This window comes from Gymnogyps californianus, chromosome 2, assembly GCF_018139145.2.
Source record: "Gymnogyps californianus isolate 813 chromosome 2, ASM1813914v2, whole genome shotgun sequence".
NCBI lineage: Eukaryota > Metazoa > Chordata > Aves > Accipitriformes > Cathartidae > Gymnogyps > Gymnogyps californianus.
The window spans coordinates 113307445-113328696 of record NC_059472.1 but is presented as its reverse complement, the minus strand read 5'-3'; the positions used below and the strand labels follow the sequence as shown (position 1 = coordinate 113328696).

The 21252-nt window shown below is 42.2% G+C and overlaps 2 protein-coding genes across 2 annotated transcripts in view; one reads left to right on the top strand and one right to left on the bottom strand.

Annotated features, from left to right (window-relative positions):
• LSM5 (LSM5 homolog, U6 small nuclear RNA and mRNA degradation associated) overlaps positions 1–21252 on the top strand; it is a 756742-nt gene that overhangs the window by 612269 nt on the left and 123221 nt on the right. The gene's annotated exons all lie outside the window — the stretch shown is intronic.
• FKBP9 (FKBP prolyl isomerase 9) lies at positions 1643–20157 on the bottom strand. The gene is made up of 10 exons (XM_050915822.1): positions 19904–20157; positions 15811–15956; positions 15015–15204; positions 14142–14287; positions 12718–12907; positions 10268–10413; positions 8820–9006; positions 6760–6905; positions 5065–5228; positions 1643–3281 (listed from the first exon to the last, which is right to left on the bottom strand). The coding sequence occupies exons 1-10, from the start codon at positions 20155–20157 to the stop codon at positions 3099–3101; spliced, it is 1752 nt and encodes a 583-aa protein (XP_050771779.1). The 3' UTR covers positions 1643–3098.

Below are 21252 nucleotides of genomic sequence, written 5' to 3'. Positions count from 1 at the left end.
TAACTGGCAGGCAGACTGCCCTCACTGCTAAAGGGCTGCCACACACTGCGAGAAGCATAAGTATTCACCGGATTCAGCATAAGTACAGCCCTTTTCTGAGAAGGAAGGTGGCCCCGAGCTTTCCTTTGAGGGAGGAGCTGATAGCTTCCAACAGAAGGGAAAAGAATGACAGGCTGCTATGTAAATAATCAAAAATTCTGGATTCTATGCCGTTTAGTCTAACATAGCCAGATAGTCCTGGCCGCTGTTGCCTTTGTCTGGGCAAGTAAATGCCCAGTATAAATACAATTATTTTGCAGCAGGTTTTTCCATTTATTCTCTGCTTTCCCCCAAAGCTGCATTTTCATTTCCAAAATGGCAGCCTCCAGACTTGGGGGGGGGGGGGTGGTGGTGGTGGTGAGGTGAGGGGGCAACAAAAACTTCCTTTTGACAGAAAAACATCATTCAAATGGATCACAAGCCATGTTTGCTAAGGCCTAAGGAGCAATGGCATGAGAATTTCAGATGTACTTACCCTAGCCGGAGGCGCTGGTAAAGTCATACCTGCTATCCCCTCACTGACGTGCGCTTCCAAAAAAAATCCAGCACGGCGATCTTCGGGACTGACTGCACTTCTGTGCACGGTGCTGCTCTGTGTGCTGCATCTGCGCTGGAAGACAACTCTGCTGTCCTGGTTTACTAGGAACTCTTCAGACCACCTCCTGGGAACCATCTGGAATGATCCTCTGTGCAGAAAGAGCTATTCACTAAGACTTTCTCAGATAAAACAATTCTGGATATCCAGAAGACAGACTTGAGTTTTGGGGGTACACATGAGAACAGAGTAAGGAGTTGTTTCCACACTGAGGACTGCTTCTGGCAGCACTCACATCACAACTTGCTTCCCACTCCTTATCTCAGTGCTGTAAGCGTGCAGAAGCAATGCATTTGAACCACAGCGACAGGCGAGCAACCTACTTCCAAATAAAACAAAAGGGAAAATTTTGTGCAACAGTCTTCTGAGAAAGCTGCTTTCACAAGATGGTAACGCTTCTAAGGAGCCATTCAGGTCATAAACATTTGGATTGCAAGTGCTATCCACTGATATCCATGGCACTTACATCTGGTATAAAGGGCCGGTATTTACATCAAACCAGACCAGACTCCCAGCATTTTACATGCAATACATGTGTATTTTGAGCTACAGATGGAGTGAAAACATCAAACCTCAGATACAAAGCCCAGTGAGTTTGCTTTCACTAGCCTGGGGAATGAAATGTTGTTTCTCATGTAAGACAATTTTGTTCAATGAGAGACTCAGAGCCCCCAGCCGAGAGAACCATCACCCTCCCTCCCAACTGTCACAGCTGATGGCAATATGGGATGGGTAATTTAGGGAACTCCTCCTAAAGCCGAAGAATGACTTCACTTCACCTGTATGAAATATGAAAAAAAAAATCTTTTATTGTGGTTTATTATTTTCAACCGTTTTGAACCAAATAACCTTAGTTTAAAATATTTTTCCTGAAGATCAATAGCAATATTGAACATACTCAGGGTAAGCCTGCTGTGTGCAAAAGAGAGCTGCATGAAGGTTATTGGCTTCAACGCAAGTTCCCAACCCATCAAAATGCCAGGAAAAAAAGAAACTTTAACAGTAATAGTTGATCGACATTTTATTTAACAAAAAGATCAGTTATCCAACATTTAATGGTATCAAACTCAAAAAAATATTTCACTGCACTTTCTGTAACAACTGTATTAAAAACCAATACAAAATGTTTTCATCCAACTGAAATACCAGTTTTTAAAAAGAGCATCTCAGGGAGCTTACAACCCACATGTACAGATCAAGAAAAGCAAGAAACTAGACACAAAGCTTATAATGGAAACACAACTCCCTTTCTACTTGTCTTTGACAGTGTCTCACTATACCTATTTGTGCTCTTTACATGGAGTGTACTGAGGGGGGAATCATACAGCCTTCCAGAAAAATACGTCTGTTTAGTGTATTTTCTATTAAACAGCTTGCTACATTTATAGATCTAATGGGTGATTGTCTCAAGAGTTCACATAATCTAAACAGCACTCCCAGGCCTGATTTTGTATTGAGGGGTAGGCCAGAATGTTTGCAGACACAAACAGATGGGTCTGTTTCTTGATTCTATCACTGTCTTTTTGTTTGTTCGCCGTGCCAGACTGCTCTGCTGCATAAGCTCCAAGTACTTACTCCTTAGTCTAACAATTCCCAAAATAGGAGACAGAAGCCCAACACAAAATCAATTGTATCCAGTATTTATGACAGTATTTGGACCCCATAATACTAATGTTTAAAGTCTAACAAAACTATAAATAAGGTTGCAACTAGAAAGGTTTGGGAATCACTGATGGGAACACTGTTTCAACAGGCCACCAAGAGTCAAGGTGATTAATTAAATACAATACAGATAGTAGCAACCTTTTATTTCGTAAGGTAAAAACCCAACATATACACGGTTACCCTTCTAGGCCTGTTTAATTTAATTCACAGCTTATGGAAATTTTGCAATGGCATAGCTATCATTTACATGTTCTGCAATTTGCAAATCAGAGTTCCTGCTGGCAAATACTCGTATGAGTTTGTTCAGTTACTGGAAAGAGTGCTCATGCCTTCCGAAAGGAACCGGGCTCAACGGCTGACAATTTTTACATGTTATTTTCATGGGGAATATTTTCTGGTTCGTTCTCCTGCACAAATATTTCAGATACAGAAGGTTTTTTAAAACTCTTTTAAAAGCACTCGGTAAGTTTTCTCCCTACCATCCATCCATCCATCCAAGTGACTGTGTATTGTTCAATGAAAACTTCTAATCTTTAGCATAAAAACAGACCACGTGGTTCACGATACCATGTATGGCAGTACACTCTTTATCTGTTTTTACATCCTATCTTGAGGCACTTAACACTTTTTTCAAATATACCTAACAATTCCAACAGAAAATCTCTTCCTATTTTAACAGCCTACGGGCACATAGGCACAGGCAGACACAGGCTATCTATCCGAGTGCTAACCTTTCAGAAACATGCTTGCCGAAACCCCTGACAGTAGGTCAGCTCAGGACTCTTCTTTTTTCTTATCTTTACAGTTCATCGTGTTCCTCTTTGGCCTCCTGGTCTTTCAACTTGAATTCTTCAGCAGTAACTTTACCATTTCCATCCCGGTCTTGATTGGTGAACATATTTTTAACAATCTTTTCAAAATCAAAACCAGGAGCTAGTTTCCCTTTGCCAGAATCGACTTGAGCTTGAATGTACTCTGAAAACTAAGTGGAGGGAAAGGAGGAGAAAACAGCTCACAATGAAACAGACATTTAAAACTGAAGAGTCTTTATAAAAGTAGCATTTATTTGCTGTTGACTATTCAGCATTTTACTACTTATTAAGTGTACGTAAAAGTATGCTGTTACTATCCTATAAAGCTTACAACCTAAACTGGACTAATTAGGACAGGCACATGAGGTTAAATCACTCTTTGTGGAGCTCAGCAGGGATTTCCTCACTTATTCCAGTGGGTCCTGGACCCATAACAAGAAAAATTCTTTTTCATAATTTAGGGAGAAGATGAGTTGAACAGAGAGTGACACAGGAACAGGTCTATATGGACAGAAGGGGTTTAATTTCGCATGCTGATACAAGAGGTTCACACTGTAAAACGGACACCCACCTGCATCTTACAAGAAACGACACGCAAGAAAGAAGAATGAAACACAGAAATGAGACTTTCAGTATCAGGATACCACGAGATTTGTTAAATTATGCCTTCCGCTTGACTCCATGGTGGGGAAGGTTGCAAGGTTACAAGGTTAGTTTTCCCTAAAAATCCTTTTCCTGATACGTATGATGAAGTTATTCAAGGTGATGAGACAACACCTGACAGAAGTCATACTGCTGGCTTGCCAAAAACAGAAAGTCCACAATCAAACACAAGTTTTCCAATTACTGTTATCTCTGGCGCTACTTGTTAAATAACCTTCAGCAATGAGAGCTACTGCTGACATTCATTTACAGCTTTTAGGCCAAGCATCCTCTCATATCTCCTTGGCTTCTCCTTCTCCTCCTTGCTAGGTGACCAGAAGGACGTGGATAGCAACAGTCACATCCTACCTCACTCATGCTCTAGACTGGTAAAAGCTCTTTTCTTCGCTGCAAGGGCAGAAGTGGAGGTAAACACAAGAGAGAAGATGGAGAAGGAAGGAAAACAAAGAGATGGAAGAGAGTGCTAGGAAAAGGGAAAACAAGATTTTCATTCTACCCCATTGTCTTGTTAAAATGTTCAAAGGCATCTCATGCTGTTCCATAGGGCCACAGCCTGCCCCTTGAGCGCTGCAGGCAGCACCACTCCAGCAAGGAAGGACACAAAACAGAATGACAGAGAAAGGTGACAAAGAAGACTTAAGAAGAGAATAAAAAAATAGAACTCCTCAGTTAAGAGAAAACACAGAGGAAAACCTCATGGAGGTTTATATTATCAGAGATGATGTGGCAAAGGCAAGCAGCTTTCAACTAGGGCACCCAATGACACTCTCACACTGCAGATTTTAAAAGCAAGCAAGGGGAAGGACTTGTTCACACAGCACACAATTCACCTGTGGAAGGAGCACTGCTAGGCTCCAGAAGTGATTACACAGTTCCTGGATGCACTGCTGCAGGCTCAGCTTTGGCTCAAGAGTTCACCATAGACTTCTAATTAACATTGAGAAGGCTGATACAGTGAAAGATGGCTGAATACTAACTCTGCCTCTTACACTTGTGCCCTAAGTATCTCTCATTGACCAAGGCGACCACAATACTAAATGATCTTAAGTAGTATGGCCATTCTTGTATTTCTTTTTTCTTTTTGGTTCTATCTCTAAAGCTAAATAACCATGTTTTAACTGACACGCTGCCTTCCTGTTAACTTGACAAACACACACCATGTCAGAAGAAGAGGAGGAGAAGAGGAGAGACCCCATTCTTTAACACCTGCATTGATGGTGCTGGGAGAAAACATCTTGATGATGGTGGTAGGTGAAAACCACTGCAAGTGTTTTCACTGTTTCAGCTTACCTCCTCCAAAAGAACCTCTCCATCGTGATTCTGGTCTATTTCTTCAAAAAGATTGGGAGAGACTTCCCCATTCCATACGAACATGTACCCTTCAGGCAAGCCAGACACCAGTTCCAGCAGTTCGATGTCGAAAACTAATACAGCACTACCAGGCACTTCTCCTTCTGTCACAACAAATGGCAAAGAGGGGTATTTATCCTCACTTACATTGAAGGGTATATTTCCTTTTAATCCGTAATTAAATTTCTCTTCCTGCTCCAACAGGCACTTCTCTACTGTGATCCCCAAGCCTCGTGATCCCAAGCCCACCAAATCTTCCTGTTCACGTCAGCAGAGGTGATCAAAACATAGAGGAAGCTTTCATAATAAAACTGCATCCATTTTTTTACTTATAAAGGTAAAACTGCAGGAATGAATCCATTTTCCTTTATCTCGCCGATACACTGTGTATCAAGGTGCTACTGACAGACTCAACAGTGTTGCAACAGCTTGGGATGTTACCTCAATGAAACCGTGGAAGGAGTTTAATTTATCCTTGAAAAAGAAAATTGAGGTCACCTCTAATTTCTGTCCAGTAGCAAACAAGCAATCTCTTCAGATATCTGGGTATATACCAGAACACTAACAATCATGCAATGTTTCAGACCATGTATATCGAATGTAATTTGAATGATGGCAAATACCTATGACAGATATTTAACACAGCAGACTTTTGATGTTACGAGGAAATTTTCAATTTATTATATATAACTATGCAATTTAATATAACAGTATAAAATGTTGCATATATATAATACTCATAATTTTTCATGGAAGACAAGTACAAGTGAAAATGCTTCTTTATCTCTTATCACAAATTAATTCTCCATTAAGCTTGGCACATGATGCCTGACAGACAGTCTTTATAAAAGACAAACTCTTCTGGAGCTAGTCAAAGAACGGAGCAACTTATGCAACTGTTTCCATACATATCAGAGTTCGTTGATCTTGGTGATCTCCTGATAGACTCCTTTCCCTCAAGTCTTTTAACTCAGAAGACCAGTAACAAGCACACATACTGGGATATGAAAGGTCTTGTCACTTCTATATTGTTCTTTTTATTATTGTTGTCCCTGTCATTAAAAATTGATAAGCCGCAAACAGAGCAAACTGCCTTAAATGTATTGGTGTCGAGGTTTCAACAGCACCGATACACTGTTTCACATCTTACATTCAGTTTATGTAGTTTCTGAATTTTGATTTTTCTTTGAATTTTCTAATATATTAGTGCTGAACAGTCCCCTTCAGTTTTGTTTCCTGAATAACACGTCGCATGTCCAAGCATGGGTACCCAATTCCCTATCACGGAGAACAGTGTTTACATCCCTCTGCAACACCAGAGTGCCTGGAGCTTTCCGTTTTGACAAAGCAACATTACTGGGGGGGTGTGTTCCCTTTTGTACTGGGATGGTCTTTCTATTGGCCATAGTAACAGTATGACTTAAAATGCAACACAGACAGTATGTTCATTTCATTGGGGAATGGGGGGAGTTGTCTAAAATAATGAAATGAAAAACCTCTAAAAAAATCCCATTCAAGCAGCTAAGAGACACTTACCTTATGTCCTAATGCATAGCAAATAACAAAACATGCACACTTGTGTTTCAGTTACTCAAGAGATGCTAAGTGGATGTGCAACAGGTTTCATCGACTTACCAACTCCATCTTCTCCATAACCAAGATGAGGTGGAATAACGACTGTTCGTCGTTCCCCAACACACATGTCTTGAAGGCCCATGTCCATCCCCACCACCACCTGTCCAGATCCCAGGACTATGTTGTAGGTCTTGCCAAGGCTGTGTCTGGAGAGGAAGGGAAGAAAAATAAAAAAAGCTCAACATACAATAGAGAATTTCTGTTGTTCAAAATTACCACAGGAATAGCAGTTTCTAGTTAGTGTCCTGTCATTGCCAAAAATTAACTTCATGCCCAATGATCTGTTCTACCAAGCAGTTACCTGAAGTTGTTCTCAAGGTAGCAAGTTACAGCCAACACCAAACAGAAGTGTCCCTACTGTTGACAAGTCCTCTGGTACCAAAATTATAGGCTTCTTGAATGAAATCCAATTAAAATCATTAATCCTGCCAATTAAGCCCCCAAAGTATTTTATCTCAAAATAAGGGCTTTTGCCTTTCACATATTTTTAACTAGTGAAGTTGGGACTTTTCAGCAGATGTAAAAATTCCAGATGTACATTTGTCCCAGAACTACCAACCTATAAGTATCTGGGCGCATCCACATGGATCAGCCATCCCTTTAATGAAATCAGTCACTATAATGTAGTAGCCACTTAAACAAGACAGCTTGGAAGTATACTACTACTGCTGCTATTTAACCATATTATATTTTGAATTATACCTTGCTGCTGGTGGCTCATTTCTAAAATTAGAAATTATCACGAGTTAAAACCCCAGAAGTTAAACGTGTATTGTGATTCTAAAAGCAGAGCATGCAGTGTTAAGACTTTTTACTCAGTATGTGTCACAACAACAGGACCCTTTCTTCTGTCGGTCTCCTTTCTTTGGTTATTTGGCTTGGCTGTACCACTGCAGGACATGTTTGTACAACAGAGTATTATTTGGAAAGAAAACAATTCAGTGGCTAGGAGGTCAGCCTTAAAATTAGGAGCACAAGATTCATGATCTTTGATTCTCTATAAACTGCTTTGAATAAGACAGTCTTGACATCCCTTGGTTCCTGCTACAAAATGGGAATTCAGCATTCCTGCCATATAAAAGGTGTTTTGAATCCAAACACGTTACTTGCATACATACTTGCCTACAGCATCACATCACATGCTTCCATGTAAGCCAGCTTTTCAGCTCTGCAAGCTATTGTGTACACTGTGAAAACTATGAGCTGCTTCCTATGTTAATTATAACCTGTTTAAAAATAGCTTTTCCTAACTTCCCTTCCAAAAATAAAGTATTATTTAGACGACTTGCGCTATCCAAAAGATGAAGGCAGAAAAAAAGCTAGCGGAAGTATTCTTGTAGCTGCAGCAAACAGTACAATGGGCTCACTTTAGTTCTCTGTGAGACAGACTGGAGCAATCTCTTGCTTCCCTCACAAACCTACTGTCAACAGGAAGGAGGAAGAGGAACATTATCATCACAGTCATGATCAAGCCCTCTGATAGTTTCTCCATGCTGACACTTACCGCAACACTACAATACAGGAAAACTAGCACCCATGCGTGGTATAGACATGACGGGTGAACATTTACTATAAACCACACTCAAGATAGCTTTCACAAGACTACACCACGTAGCCCTACCAGACCTCTCTCAGGAGCACTGAGTCAGCACAGAGCGCAAATCCTACCCAAGAAACTGAATAAACTTGGACAGTTCATTCATGCCGAGCCCTGCATCGTTCTAGTATGACTGGCCCAGACACCTGAATTAGCCCATTTAAACAGACTGCCATGCAGATAACCTGTTTCATCACTCCACCTGTAGCGTTTATGTTCTTCCCCAACACGCTCCTACATCCTCCTTGTTCCCAGTTCTCTCACTATGCTATGATAGACTGTCTTTTTCTTTTCCTCCTCCTATATATCTTAGGCAGGCAGACATAAAATGAAAAACACATTTTACATAAATACTCAATTTTTTACTTAAAAATTCTTTATTCCCTGCCAGCGCGCTTCGCAGGCAATTCATTCTGCTTTCACAGCTGCTAGGGCTATTTTCTTTACCAGGTGATATACTCACGTCGAGTCTAGCAAAGTACCATCCAGGAGCGAAGCATTGTAGTGATACTTCAAGTAATCTCCCTTCTTACTCAGTACGGTGCAGTTGGAAGGTTTGTAGTTAACAGTAATGCTGACCGAATCTGAGGGGTTGTGAAAGTCAACCACGTGGATGTCAAAGACCAGCACTGCAGATCCTGGAATCTTTCCTAAATAGGAAGCAAATTAGGCAAGTAGAGAAAGAAATGGTACCCAAATAGGCTTATGATGACCAGGTACTGCACCCCGTAGGAATATGTATTCCCACTGTGTCTGCTACTGAGTCATTTTGCCCTTCTCGCCCAGAATTAAAGAATTGCATCTCCTCTGTATGCAACAGATACAAGCTGCATCCAATGTAGGAAAGAGAACCAGTGGAAAAGCATTAAACACACGCTCAGTTCAACAGCGAAGGAAAAAATTGCCTTTATTCTGAATTTGAAAACTATGCAGAAATGAAGCAATAACCACATATTTCCTGTGACCACAAATAACTGATTTGTGTTTCATGTACCAATTCATAATTGATCATCAAAATTCTTGTAGGACTTCTCATGCTTCAAGGAATGCCATTATGTCTAAAAGGTTACACTTCCTTAAAATGTCCTGATAGCAAGCAACTTCTTCCCTCCCTTCTCAGGATAATGTGTGATGGCATTACCAGGATTGACAGGCACATCCAAACCCAGGAATGGGGTTTGTTGGCAGAGGAGTCTAATTCCCAAATCAACAGCACAGAATTTGCATTCCCAGAAAAGAGGCTTTCCTTCTAAGTCACTTTTTCCAAATAACATCCCAGGAGGTACCTTTTGAAACACCAGCCATAAAACTGTGATCGGCTAGAAGCGTTATCATATTAAATCTCTCACAGCAATCTTTTTAGGTACTAATGAGTTTTCCCAAAGGAATGTTAATTGTATGTTATACATACACAGATACTTTGCTGTTACATGCATCTACCGTTTACAGAGGCAGCTTAGGAGTCCACAAAACCTGTGGCTGTGCAAGGAACAGGAAAGAAAACTTAACACAATGAATTCCTTCAGCATACAGAGCTTGTTAAGACACACAGGAAGGAAGATCTCACACTGCAGAGCTCCTGGCATCCAAGTACCAGTCTGTCTGAAACACTGATTATCCAAATGAGTTCAGGTCACCAAGTACCAGTCTGCCTGGAACACCAATTATCCAAATAATTTCAGGTCATCAATTACATGTGAGATTGTTCTGCATTCTTATCGTCCTACCTATTTAGCTAATTAAAATAATTTTGCGAATTCTGGGTGTAATCCTGTCAGTTGCATGTGCACAAAATAGTGAACTAATTCATAAGCCTTTCAAATGCCAAAAAATGGAACTACACACAGATGCACTAAACAATAAAGGAAACATCATTAATTATGGAAGACTTGAATGAAAAGTCAAGCTCACCTCTTCCTTCTTCTCCATATCCAAGATGAGGGGGGATTATTATTCTTCTTTTTTCACCAGTGCATACACCTAGCAAACCTTCATCCATTCCAGCAATCACATAACCCTTCCCGACATAGGTGTCATATGTATGATTTCGTGAATAGCTATGGAAAATATCCACATTTTAGCAGTGTCACATGTGCTCGAGAAAACACAGAATCTTGCAACAGGTCTGCAACACAATTCTTAAACCAGTTAAGGTCAAACACACAGTCATTAACTAGCACCAGAGAGGCACAATGCAATTACCATGTTCAATGAATCTAGGCCACCAAGTTTTATCAGTCAGTGATGCATGCGTCATTTATTAACCAGTACTGGGACCCTGGCTAGGGAACAGCTTATTTACAAATATGTTTCTACTATACCTTGAAAGAAAATCTCACTTATTTATGTATTTTAGACTAAACAGAAAACATGTTTTGATAAGTAACTGAAAAAAATCGATTTTCTCCTTTAAATTTTCCTCTGCCCTGACTCTACTTCAGTAAGTGCTTATCAACTAGATATAGTTTATGTTCATTTTCATGAGACACCCTTTAGACTATCTCATTTTGCAACCACAGCTATGTAGTTCAACTACTACAAGGAGGAGGTGGGATAAATAGGTTCTCCTGGGATGCACAGCATTAAAATGAGTCATGACACCAAAACAGTATCAATACTATCCCTCCCTTCCAAACTACGCCAATCACTTATACGTAGGTTGAAGGATCTGCTTCAACACCTAATGACAGAATAAAATAAGCCTACAAGAAATGATGTCTATTACAAGGATGTGTTTGTCTTCTGCCTTTCTTCAAGGCATGCTACATGAAGGCACAACCCAAGGAAGGGAAGGCAGAAAGGTTTTAATTCATCTTTACGAGGTAACTCTGGGAAAGAGCAAGACCAGTACAGAGCCTGATGTAATTCAGAGGTTTATTCAACTGCTTTAAGTCCAGACAGCCCTGGCTGAGCTGCGCAGGGGCAGTTCTGCAGCTGAATATTGCAGAGGAAAAAAAACAAAGGAAAAGATTATTAGAGCTCTCGACCCCAGCCATTCGCAGTGCTTTTGGCATGCTCCCTATACTAGTGAGAAATTTTCTCCTGGACAACTCCAAGGCTTTCAATAACTATTGTTAGCTGCTATATTTCTTCATAGATACTTGTTAGATATTGGCCTTTCTTGTAAATTCTGCAGCAAGCCAGGATACAACGCTCTAACGAATAAGCCCTCGAACAACTGTCAGCACTTTAGAATGATGTAGAGGCTGCTGTCTACAAAGCATTTATTACTATTTATTGACAACAACCCTAATACAAATACTACAGCCATTTTCAAAAATTGTTTAATTACTACAGACAATACTCATTTACAGCTCAAAAAAGAGAGATTCTGGGCAGGTGCACTGTGGATAAGCTTTAAGTTCTTAACTTACAAGTTTTCAAAAACTGTAAATTAAGGTCTACAGTGATGGCTGCTGATGCAGGTCTCCTGCTTTCTATCCTCCCACCAAGCTGGGCAGCTGAACGGGGAGGTCAAGGTTGATTCTGAACCTTACCGCACCTCAATTCAATTATGTGACATACAATTCCCTGACTCCTCCTCATGGGAAGTAGCACACGTGGCATACTACACAGCTTACGTTTGCAAACTGATCCTGATCTTCAGCTTGCAGCAGCTGTAGTAGTACTAAACATTTTTCCATGAGTTTATTTTGCAAAACATTTTACAGTGGCTCATTTTCAACTCTTTTTAGCTACTTGTGCCAGCTGTTCTGAAAGCTGGAGTGGGAAAGTAATGTACTGCTCATTAAAGAGCAAACAAAAGTGACAGGAAGCTACAAGGGTATTATTCGTCATATAATTCTGTACATGAGGTTCATGTGCCCAAGAGAGCTTTGAATTTGATGTGACAGCAATCCCTCTTCCTTTATCACAGAAACCCTGTTGCTGAATTCAGTCTTGAAAGACATTAGCCTTCAAAATGCAAACAGTTTTCAAGAACAAATGGAAAGACTGTCTTGAGATCAACCTCAAACTGTGCACTAGCCCACTGACTCACAATTCTCAGGACATAAAATGAGAATAATATGTATTTTCTCTCCCTTCAGTACTATTACCTATTTGGCAGATAAACTCCATGGGGCAAAGAGTCTTCAGGCATGCATGTCTAAAGCATACTCAGCTTCACCAGGTGGATCACAACCCCTAGATGGCGTCTGTGATATTGTCATAATACAAAATAGGTCTTAGTCTTCCTTCCCATATTGAAAAGTTTTCTACGAGTTTTTTAAGAAGACTCCAACTCCACTCAAAAATTTCAAAAAGGAAGGAAAAGCAAAGAATTGTATTTGGGTATATTATGGACAAGACAGACGAGTCAAACTGGAAATGGGATCTGTAGGGCTGAATGGTTTGGTTACCTGGAATCAAACAATGTGCCATCCAAAAGTGTGCCGTTGTAATGGTATCGGAGAAAGTCTCCTGTCTGGCTTCTCCGCCCACAAGATTCAGGCACGTGCTGGTTCTCAATAGCAATACCATCTTTGGGGTTATGGAGATCTAGCAAAACCACATCGAAGACGAGGGAAGCTTGGCCAGGGATCTCCTTACCTACAGAAGTGTTAGAGCAGAAAATTGGTAAGACATAGCAGGTGTTCCAGAAGGAGCTTAAACATGTTTGCTGAAGAAAAGTAACCTACTGCCGAATATCAAGCACCTCCCCTCCCAAAATAAATTAGCGTAATCTGCTTCTAGTCAGTCATTTTTTGTTTCATGTCTGGGTTTGTCACTCAATTCTCCAACTCAATTATTTCATCCTGTTCCTATTGTGATGGCACTGCCCCACTAAAAACAACAGCCTCTTCAGCAACACCCATCTTAGTCAATATACACCAGCTCCATCTGAGCTGCATGGTTTAGTCTACCAGTATTTCCAACACACTTCATGAAAGTGCATAAAATAACCATTAGAATAAAATTTGGTACATCCGCTCTTCCCATCCTGTTAACATCAAAACAGGAGACCACATGATGGAAGTTGAAGAAGGGTAAATTGAGTATCTCAGTGAAAAAGTACCTTTCCATCAATACACAAATTATAGTGCGGGTTGCTTTGACTGAGAACCATTGAGCTCAAGATCTTGGCAAAATTTTAAAACATAACTCCACAAAGTTTTCTTATCCATGGAGATGGCTACCACAGTTAATAGTAATGAAGTCATGGAAGGGATATGAAACCTTGTACACCACAGACACATCCTTAAACATTAGAGCAGAGAAAGAATTTAACGAAGAGTCCCAAACTATACCTAACTGCCCCCTCATTTAACATGGGGACCTCTGTATATGACCTGGAGGCTGCATACAGTCTCATAGGACAATTAATCCATCTCGTAGTTATTACTAGGGCATTGGTTGCAAAAAAAAGAACAAAACTGGAACTAAAAATACATGTTTCTTTTTTCAAAAGTTTTCTGCTCTCTGTGGCAGTCATTGAAAGAATTATGCAGTTACCTGACTTCCAAGTTTTTGGAGCCACTAGATATTAATCACAGATTACATTATCTGAATGAAATAAAATTTCAGTATATAAAGATTACAATTGTATCAACAATATGTCTGTTAAGCAACTTACTGTTTAAATTCAAAAAAAAATCTTGTACTTTCTAATCAGTCCAATCCTGTACATAATCCATTTTGAACCTCTCTTTCCATCACTTTGTTCCATCTGTCTGAAATGGGTAATAATGCTGCCCATAAATTTAAAATACACAAAGTACAAGTTTGTTCTAAAATATGGATGACTTGGATAAAAAAAAAAAAAGAAAAGAAGAATAACTTTTACCATCTCCTTCTTCTCCATATGCCAGGAAAGGTGGTATTGTGATAATGCGCTTCTCTCCTACGCACATTCCCAAGAGACCCTGGTCCATACCAGGAATCAGCCATCCAATTCCCACATAGGTATCGTAAGTGCGCATCCGATTATGGCTAAAAATGAAAAAGGAAAAAAAAAAACCCCACCCAAAAAAAAAAAACCCAAACCAACCCACAACCAAATGTCAGACAGCCACAGGAAGTAACAATATTAATCTTTAAAAGCCACATGCTATGCACAATATAACTCACAACTTGCTGCTCCAAAAATATTGCTCCTTGATTTACCAAGGGCTGGCTGGGTAGTGTTTTTCAGAGTGCTTAGCTATTTCACAAACCTAACAGAGGTTTTGACAAGTGGCTCACAAACATAATGGCAGCTGTTATTAAAGCATCATTTTCCACAGAACTTTAATGAAGTACACATGCTGTAAACTTAAAATCTCAGTATGAAAGTGTTAGCTCAATTTCATCACGAACTCTGCTTAGTTTATAAAGCTTGGACCTAACTTGAATAGGTATGCTGCAGTGGTTACGAAAACTATTAGCTGACTGCAATAAATAGTAATACAGACAGAGGGAATGAAATTTTTAAAAAGAAAGGATCTGGGCTCGTAATGCTTACGCAGAAATAATGTACTGTTTTATTGGTTTGAGTCAGTACTGCTGTCCCATAATCCCTGAATAAATTACTGACACTTATATGACGCCAGCTTTCATTTCTTGTCTTTCTGGGCAATTAGCATTAATTGTTATACCAGTGAAGGGGGAGGAAGCGATGGTTTAAAGTGACATCAGATACCTATTAAAAGACACAAAGACACACAACCCAGCTGCGTACCTTGAATCAAACAGGGTCCCATCTAAGAACGTTCCATTGTAATGGTATCGTACAAAGTCAGACACCTGGACTGTCCGAGGACACTTCTCAGGTTTGAAGTAAGTCTGAACCTGCACTTCATCCTCCGAGTTCCAAAGATCTATCAGGAGCACATCAAAATGGAGCACAGCATTGGGGGGTATCACACCAGCTGCAAAAGCAAAACAACACAACCAGGTTTACTCCCCTTTTTCTACAGGGCATCAGCGAAAAGGGAACCAATCCACACATACCCTAAAAAAAAAAAAAAACCGCATAATGCACACCTTACCCCTTGTTATGCTTATATCCCTCTGGCCCCTTGTCACTGTTGCAGCTACTTAAGGGGGGGAATCTGGCAACATGAACTGTTATCAAATATGTCCATCAGGCAAACCGATCTTGATTTAGCTTTGTTGCCTCTATGAGTCTGTAGAGCAAAGCTGCTTTTGGCACTGACAAGACCTTGTGCCGCACTGCAATGCCAAACCACAATAAGTATTTAACAGCGAGGTAGGTATAAATAAATAGTTATCTTTAGTAGCAAGGTTCATTTGCTGAAGGTCCTCTACAGTCAACAACTCTTCCTTCAGCATGCAGAGGGAGCCTGGAGAGATTAGCTAGGCTATAGGCTTAACAAACACCCCTGAGCAGGGGAGAACCTCTCCGAAATTCACTACTTGCAATTTCTGCCCTTCTCTTCTGTGACTCCATTTTCTATCCGCTCTGCTGAATCACTTGCACAACCAGCTATTCACTGGCCTGGTGCTGCACTTACAGACGCCTTCACTTCCGTAGGCGAGCTTGGGGGGAATTTTCACGAACCGCCGCTCATTCACGCACATGCCGACCAGAGCTTTGTCCATCCCAGCAATAAGCTGACCTCTTCCCACAAACACGTTGAATGTGGATCCCCTGTCATAGCTAAAGGGGGAAAAGCAGGCAAAAACGTTAGCAGTTCATTTACCCACCATTCCACTATTTTTTTTGAGAGTTTAACCGTACCTTGTCTCCCCCCTTGCCCTCTTAGCGTAACTTTATCATTAGACAGCTGCTAAGGGAAGGGGCAAATCCAAGCATTTCTGAGACTTCAACCCAGCTCTCCTTCTGTTCACTGCTCACCGTCTATCTGAAACACATTCTAGCAGTGTGCAATGTATACCACACGCACCCGAAGCCCGTAACTACAAACGGCTAATTTACACACTAATACTATAAGCAGCACTGGAAAATTACGGATGAGAAAGAAAAATTAAACACTATTACAAGATATGAAAGGAGGACTGCTCCCACAGTGGGATCTCAGCATATTGATTTTGGTGAGTAACACCACAAAAATATTACGCGAGATTGATAAGCTTTATGACATGAGACTTCACAGTTGGGGACTCTCTGTGGGACAAGAGGAAAGGGAAAAGATGCCTTTTCGAGTAACAGTTTTGTGATTTGCCAATTGGTTATTTATTTTCTCCAGCTGGTTACTTATTTCCTCCTCTACATTCCCAGCTCTCATGTCATTAAGACTTAAATAGCAAAAAATAGAGATGTGCTTTAAACAGCGAGTTTGCCAGATCAAGAATCAAGATACCCAGCTGAATGATCTTCCACTGTGATAATACATGAACATTTGAAAGGGAAAAGAAATTACGCTTCAATGATTTACAGTTTTCCAGAGAGCACGGAGAGCAGCAGCGTTACCACAGGAGAACACCAACATTAGCTTATGTGATTAGTCTGACTACCTTAAATCCACACAATGACCCCATTTTGCTGTGCCTGAATTACTGCTGTTATTTAATTTTTTTAATCAATGTATAAGCATGCGGCAGGAAGCATTTCAAAAGCTTCATGCCTATTCTTAAGCTTTTACTGCTTCCATTTTCTCAAATTCCTTTTATAATTTAAAGGATCTTTTTTTTTTCCCCAGATAAAAGGCCGCACTGGAAAAAAATAATTAAAAAAAAAAGGCTTGTGCCTCTTTGCCTGCTAGAATAGTCTGGAAAGCAGCCAGTAGCTAGATATCGCTAGGGAAATGATGTCAAACGTTCCTTCAAAGACTATACACATCACTTCCACAACATACTGAGCCTCCTAACAGTCCCAGTGCCTCCAGTCCCTCAAATATTTTACTGAGTGATCTCTCTGTTTGCTCCATCATTTTTTTTTCTGGCAAACATTTCCCTTAAAATAGACAACTCTCAATACAGAGCATTCACTTTTGGTTGCACAAATATTCCTACTCCCAGGCAAGGATGGAAAATATTTAAATTAGCTCCTGACAGATTCTATTATACGTACAGAAACATGACTAAGTTAAGATTAATAACATAATAGGTTTTAAGAAACCCCCAAAAATGGTATTTTGTAGCAATTGACAAAGCTTGGCAATTCATCTGGCATGGACCTAAAACAGAAGAGCTTTTTTTGCCAAAAATAAACCTGCAATTAAGAAAACATTGATGCTAAAGCAGAGAACTGAACAAAGCAGTGAACAGATCATTCAGCTTTGCAGGACTGACTTTGCAGATTCCTTAAAACTAAGCAAAATTAGTTTCTACTAGCCGAATTTACCAAATCAACAGCAGATGGCTAGGCAATTAAATTCAGATTTTAAAATGCAAATCATTTTATGGCCATGGAAATAAAAATGCAAATACTGATGGAGGAAAAAAAAAAGAATAAACAGGCACATTAGTTAATTTATGTGACACAGTCATCATTACTAAGACTTTGTCAACAGCCTGTTAACAAGAAGAGCAGTATTACCACCTCCTACTTGGAAATACAGAAAAATAATTTTAAATCTCAAGAACATTTTCAGCAGCTGAAGAAGAAACAAAGTAAAACTGCCCTTAGTTCAACACCTAGAGTATTTCTAGACTGATTTCATAGTAGTGTTTGACTAAACTGATGCTGGTAAGCACTTTCATAAACTTAAAAAAACCCCAACAAAACAGGTAGCAACTCAGGTAGAAAAACGGGCTTTCTAACAGGCTAATTTTAGTATAAATTGACTGAATAGCTTTAATTTGTATGCAGGGAACATTGAAGATTTTATGACAAATACTCCAAAATATTTCTTCCATTAACCTACAGAACATAAAACCCTCCTAATTTTCCATTGTCTTAACATGATAGACCACTCTCATCAATTTTAAAAAAAACTATAGTTAGTGAACAACAAAAATGTATGTCAACATGAGCTGCCATCTAGAAAAAAAATCACGAGCTGAACAAACCTGACTTCTTGCACCCTTTTGAAATGAAGGCGGCCATACAAACACCCAAGTTAGATTAGACTATCATCGTTACTACTTATTCACTGATATTTAGAGGACCCAAAGAGATAAATGCTGTACAGTTCTACACAGCCTGTTCCTGCCCCAAATAATTCAGAGCCAAATGACAAGAAACTTGGAATTAAAGGAGAGCCAGCACCTGGGAAGCCCCTCCGGGTGCCCTGCCTCAGTGCAGCAATGTGCTGGTACAGCTCAGCGTATGAGTAAGCCTCAGTACGTATCTGTAGAAATCAGAAACACATTTCTGAACACATGGCTGGTTTTCCAGTTGTCGCATATTTGTAAATTGAGCCGTGAGGACGGTGCCTTTGTGTGTCCTCACATCTGCAGCTAAGACTTATTTTCCGAGACTGTCAGTTGCCAGTGAATTCGCTGTCCTTGCTGTGCTTTTTCACTCAAACTGCACCAACGCCAGCTGAACCACCAGCTACCGCATCCCGCACTTTATCCAGAGAAGTGCTGGTGAAGTGGCACTACCGGCGTACTGAAGTACAGTCAGCTCCAGAGGAAGAGCTGAGCTTACTTTGAAGGACAGTTATTTCCCTAAGGCTGTAGATTTTCCTCAAAGCACAAGGAAGATTACCGGGATTACTGAAAATACATTTTGTTTTTTCTTTCCGAGGAATACTTTGATCAATGGCAATGAATGAAGCAAAAAAACTCAAATAAGCTGTCAGCAGCAGCAGCACCCTTCACAATCTCCTGATCCCACTATTTAGGCTTCCTGATCCCACTATTTAGGCTTCCTGATCCCAAAATAACAGTAGGAAAGTGGCCAGGTGCTTCACTGTACATAAGTCACATTTATTCAAGGGTAACTTAGCCAAAAATTTCTGTGTAAGCACAGCCTGAGAATTCTTATATTTCTGGCAAACATAATGATTCAGAAATGTTTGCATTCAAGTAGGTCTGAGCCTGGAGAAGACATAGGAAACGTACAGAAAGAAACAGGCAGGAAATCACTAAATACTGTGAGAGAATGCCATACCATATACACCCCCATTTACCAGGCTAACCGAATATCCTTATGGTCTTCTCTCTCAGAGCGGAAAGCTCCTGGTCAGCGCCTTGGAGAAGCAGCTGGCAGAACGTGGTGGGGACCCATCGGGGCGCGCCAGCTACTGCGAACTGGACCCAGCCACGGCAGAGGTCTCGCCCCCAGTCCCCAGCAGTCACACCCCAGCTCTCTGCCCCTTCATGTTTCGAAGACGTCTTCCCACGGTGGCCTGTGCGTCCTGCGTTCTCGCTTGTACAGCACTGCCCAGCTTGCCACTGACCTGCTGCCAACTGGTCACCCCAAAAGGGCTCACGAGCCACGGCGGGACACAGCTGGGAAGAGCAGCGGGCCCTGAACTGCACCTCAACCGCGGCCTCCATCCAGCGCCGCCACCACCTCCGAACACCCACAAAAGCACCCTCGTGGGGACAGCACCCCTCGCTCCCCTCCTCTCCCCAAAGCGCACCCTCACACGAACCAAACCCCGAGGGGGCTGCAACCACAAACCCCAGGGGCTGCACCCCGGGGACGGGGGGGGCTGCACGCCAAGCCCCGAGGCGGGGCGCAAGCCAGACCTGGAGTCGAAGCGGGTGCCGTCGGGGAAGGCGCCGAGGTAGTGGTAGCGCACGAAGTCTCCGGGCCGGACGGCCCGCGGGCAGCTGTCGGGCACGAAGCGCCGCTCGACGCGGACGTCGGCGCCGTCCCAGGGGGGCTCGGCGGCGGGCACCGGCGGCGCCTGGCAGGCCGCCCAGCTCACCAGCAGCGCCGGCAGCAGCAGCAGTGCGCCGCAGCCGGGGCCCCGCCGCCGCACGGCCGCCGGCCCCGCCATGGAGGGCTGCGAGCTGGGCAGCCGCAGGATGCACTAGGAGGGGAAGGAGGGAGGGAGGGAGAGAGGGAGACCGCCCGCCCGCCCCGGCCCTCCCGCTCCTCCTCCCGCCGCTGCAAACTTGCAAACGTGGATGAAGCGCTCCCACCCGGGGACGGGGGAGGAGCAGCCTCGGCGCCGGCTCCCCCCACCCCCGCCGCGGGGCTGCGCAGTTTGGAGCGGAGCGGAGCGGAGCAGCGCTGGCACCGCCACCCCCCGCCCCCACGTCCGTTCCCCCCTCCCCCCCCCCCCGGGCTGGCGGGGGGGGACGGCGGTGCGACGTGGCGCTGCCCTCGGGCCGCCTCCCCGGCGCCCCTTCCCTCCTGAAATGCAGCAGGGGGGAGGCGGGCGGCCCCCGAGCGGGGCTGCGCATCGTAACACAGACACACACACACACACACACCCCCCGCAGATCACCAGTAGCTCTTCGGAGCGGTGCTGGATACCCTGGGATGGACTGAAGGCACGACGATTGAGCCCAGCATCAGGGCTTTCTGTTACGGTGCTTGCACCGCGGCACATGCACTCCGCGCACGCCTTCTTTGAATATTTGTAGATTTAAAATCCCATCGCAAATGTTCCATTTTAGATCAAAACTCCAAAGATCCAAGTTTGCGTTGGCATCTACTGCTTGACACGCACCAGTGTTGTCACAGGTGTTTGCAACACCCTGTCAGGGAAACTTTGCAAATGACACAGAAAAAAATGACCGGACAAGCACCCAGTAAGACACCAGCGTCCAAGAGGAATCACTGTCCCAGTCAGCCAGCTATCCCCTTTTCCCCTCTCTTTGATCTTGCACGCACTGGTGAGGAGGAACTTAGATTTGTTCTCCATTATTCTAACTGGTTTCAGTGAAGAAGCATGGAAAAGCTAAGTGTCTGCATGTGAAGCATCAAACCCTGAGCAAGATGAAGTTAAATAAAGTTGAAAAGCAGTGAATTTTATGGCAGCAGGTTTGGGGCAACTGGTTGGAAATGCAGGCACACCTAGGAATATAATTTATTTAAGAAACATCAATGATAAGATTTTGTTATTGATAAGCTATTAAACAAGCAC

Bases quoted from the DNA above. Each gene is read 5' to 3' on its own strand.
- FKBP9 (XM_050915822.1), bottom strand. From the start codon at position 20,157: ATGGCGGGGCCGGCGGCCGTGCGGCGGCGGGGCCCCGGCTGCGGCGCA. The intron at 10,414-12,717 runs GTAACCAAACCA...TATTTTCCATAG, and splicing joins GGCACATTGTTTGATTCCAG to CTATTCACGAAATCATACAT. The intron at 9,007-10,267 runs GTGAGCTTGACT...CTTCCTATTTAG, and splicing joins ATATGGAGAAGAAGGAAGAG to GAAAGATTCCAGGATCTGCA.